The sequence below is a fragment of the Plasmodium gonderi genome (assembly GCF_002157705.1).
Source record: "Plasmodium gonderi DNA, contig: Pgo-contig_191, whole genome shotgun sequence".
NCBI lineage: Eukaryota > Apicomplexa > Aconoidasida > Haemosporida > Plasmodiidae > Plasmodium > Plasmodium gonderi.
The window spans coordinates 479-2,683 of record NW_021629109.1 but is presented as its reverse complement, the minus strand read 5'-3'; the positions used below and the strand labels follow the sequence as shown (position 1 = coordinate 2,683).

Genomic DNA, 2,205 nt, shown 5'->3' with positions numbered 1-2,205 from the left:
AAGGTTAAGTATCATAACAAATTTATTATAATAAAATAACTAAAAAGCATAGTATCATAAAGCATGAACAATAAAAATATAATATAAACCTTGCATTCTAAACCCTGTAATTTTATAATCCATTATCGTATTTTTTATTCTTTCTAATTTTTTATATTAATTTAATCATATTATAAATTATGATATCGTTATTTAGTAAAAATATAAAATAATTATATGAGATAATTTGAGATTTAATGTAGTTATGCAAAGTCCTGAGATAGGTAATGTATATTAATTCTTTTCCTTTTCGATCCTAAGAAAAAGTCTTCAGTATTCTTAGGGGAATAGCTGTTTTTTATATTATTTTTTATTGAACACACCTTTATATATTTATTATATAGAAACTTTTTTATTTTAGAATACTATTTATAAAGTATTAATTAAGACAAAATATAATATGTATATATTGTAGAAATAATGTTAGAGTTTTATAAATTTTTATATAATTTGACAATGTTATTCTTAAATTAAATTTTATATTACATTATATAACAAATAAAAGGAAAGTAGAATTACTGTTAAAAGCGGAAAACAAATAGAATAAACTGATTTTATTCTCTGTGCATCATATGTAAAAGCATAATTTCTGTTGACAACAAATGTGCACTTTTCATTGATGATGATTCATCGCACACGTTCTGTGTATATTCCACATCACAGCAATCATCAAGTTTGGTATTCATACAAAATTGTATTGGAAAAATTTCCTTTATATGATTTTCATCATTATCTCTGTTGCATATGTATTCTGATTTTTTCTTGTTAATCCATTTATTGAATGAATCACAGTTTTGTTCTTTAAGATTAACTCCATTTATTTTATTATTAATTAAATTATCCAAAATGCCTTTAATTTTTCCTAAATCATTATGTACATTTTCTGAATCTGAATCTAAATTCTCACATTCATCAGTATAACTTATATACTCATTTTCCCAGTCGATTTCTGAACTCATCCTACATGTATATTATTTGTCTGATTTCTGAAAAAATAAAAAACAGTTAAAAGTTATAACATTCATATAAGAATATAATTAATTAAATATATGTACATGGTTATTATAATTAATTCATTAAATATTAACAAAAAAATTAGTATTAAAGAAATCATAAAAATTACCAGGATTATACATTCCTTTTGATGAAATAAGTTTCAGTATACTGAATTCATGGTTTTTTGATATGTCTTCACATATGAGATTTCAGAAATTGATTTTTGCTTTCATTACTACAGTTATATCATATAGACTTATCCTTTGAATGTTTGCACTTGTTCTTTAAAATAATGTTTTAATTTTGTATCGTTATCTTATATTTTTATATATTATATATTTTTAATGTAATAATTTTAATTCTTTTAAAATTTAGTTATATATATTTTATTATATTATATTATGAATATTTAATGTTATACATTATGAATATAATTTGACAATAAACTATAAATATGTATTTTTATTCTCTATGTATGTATATTATTAAGTAATTTATATATATATTTTTAATAAATTGTTTTATTATAAAAAAATTTTTTTTTTTAAGTATTTACGTTATAACATTTCCATATATGTATGCTTTAATACAAAAATTTTTGTATTCATTATATATATTATAGATTTATTGAACTATTATTTAGTATGTTAAATTCTTTATTATTAAAAATATATATTTTATATTATATATTTTAGTTGATTTCTACTTTTAATATATTTAATTCTAGTTTTTATTGAATGAGAAAAAAATTTTTTAAATTTTATTTTATATTATACATATTCTTTTTATTATATTTTATGTTGTTCGTATTTAGTTTGGTAAATTATAGAAATGTAATAAAACACATTAAATTTACAGTTTATATTTCATTCTTTTCGTTAATGTTTTTTGCATTAGTGTTATATATTTGCTTATTTATTTTTTTTTTTATACTTTTTTCATCGTTTATTTATTAGGTTTGATGTTTTCGTTAATGGTATGTTGTTATTTTTTAAAAGATAATCTATATATTTATACTTTCTCGTTAATTTTACTTTATAGCGTTTATATTTTTAAATACTATGTTCATGGTATATTACTTACATAAGTTAACACATAATAGCCATTATATTATGATAAAAATATTCAGTATATATAACATATATAATATACATTTATATATTAGAATTA

The 2,205-nt window shown here is 18.4% G+C and overlaps 1 protein-coding gene across 1 annotated transcript; it reads right to left on the bottom strand.

Annotated features, from left to right (window-relative positions):
• Positions 1 to 242: 242 nt before the first annotated feature.
• PGO_001750 (variable surface protein) lies at positions 243 to 1,175 on the bottom strand (the record flags this gene model as incomplete). The annotated part of the gene is made up of 3 exons (XM_028691004.1): positions 243 to 404; positions 678 to 968; positions 1,128 to 1,175. 3 exons carry the CDS (start codon positions 1,173 to 1,175, stop codon positions 243 to 245), a joined length of 501 nt encoding a protein of 166 aa, XP_028546805.1.
• Positions 1,176 to 2,205: the final 1,030 nt, after the last annotated feature.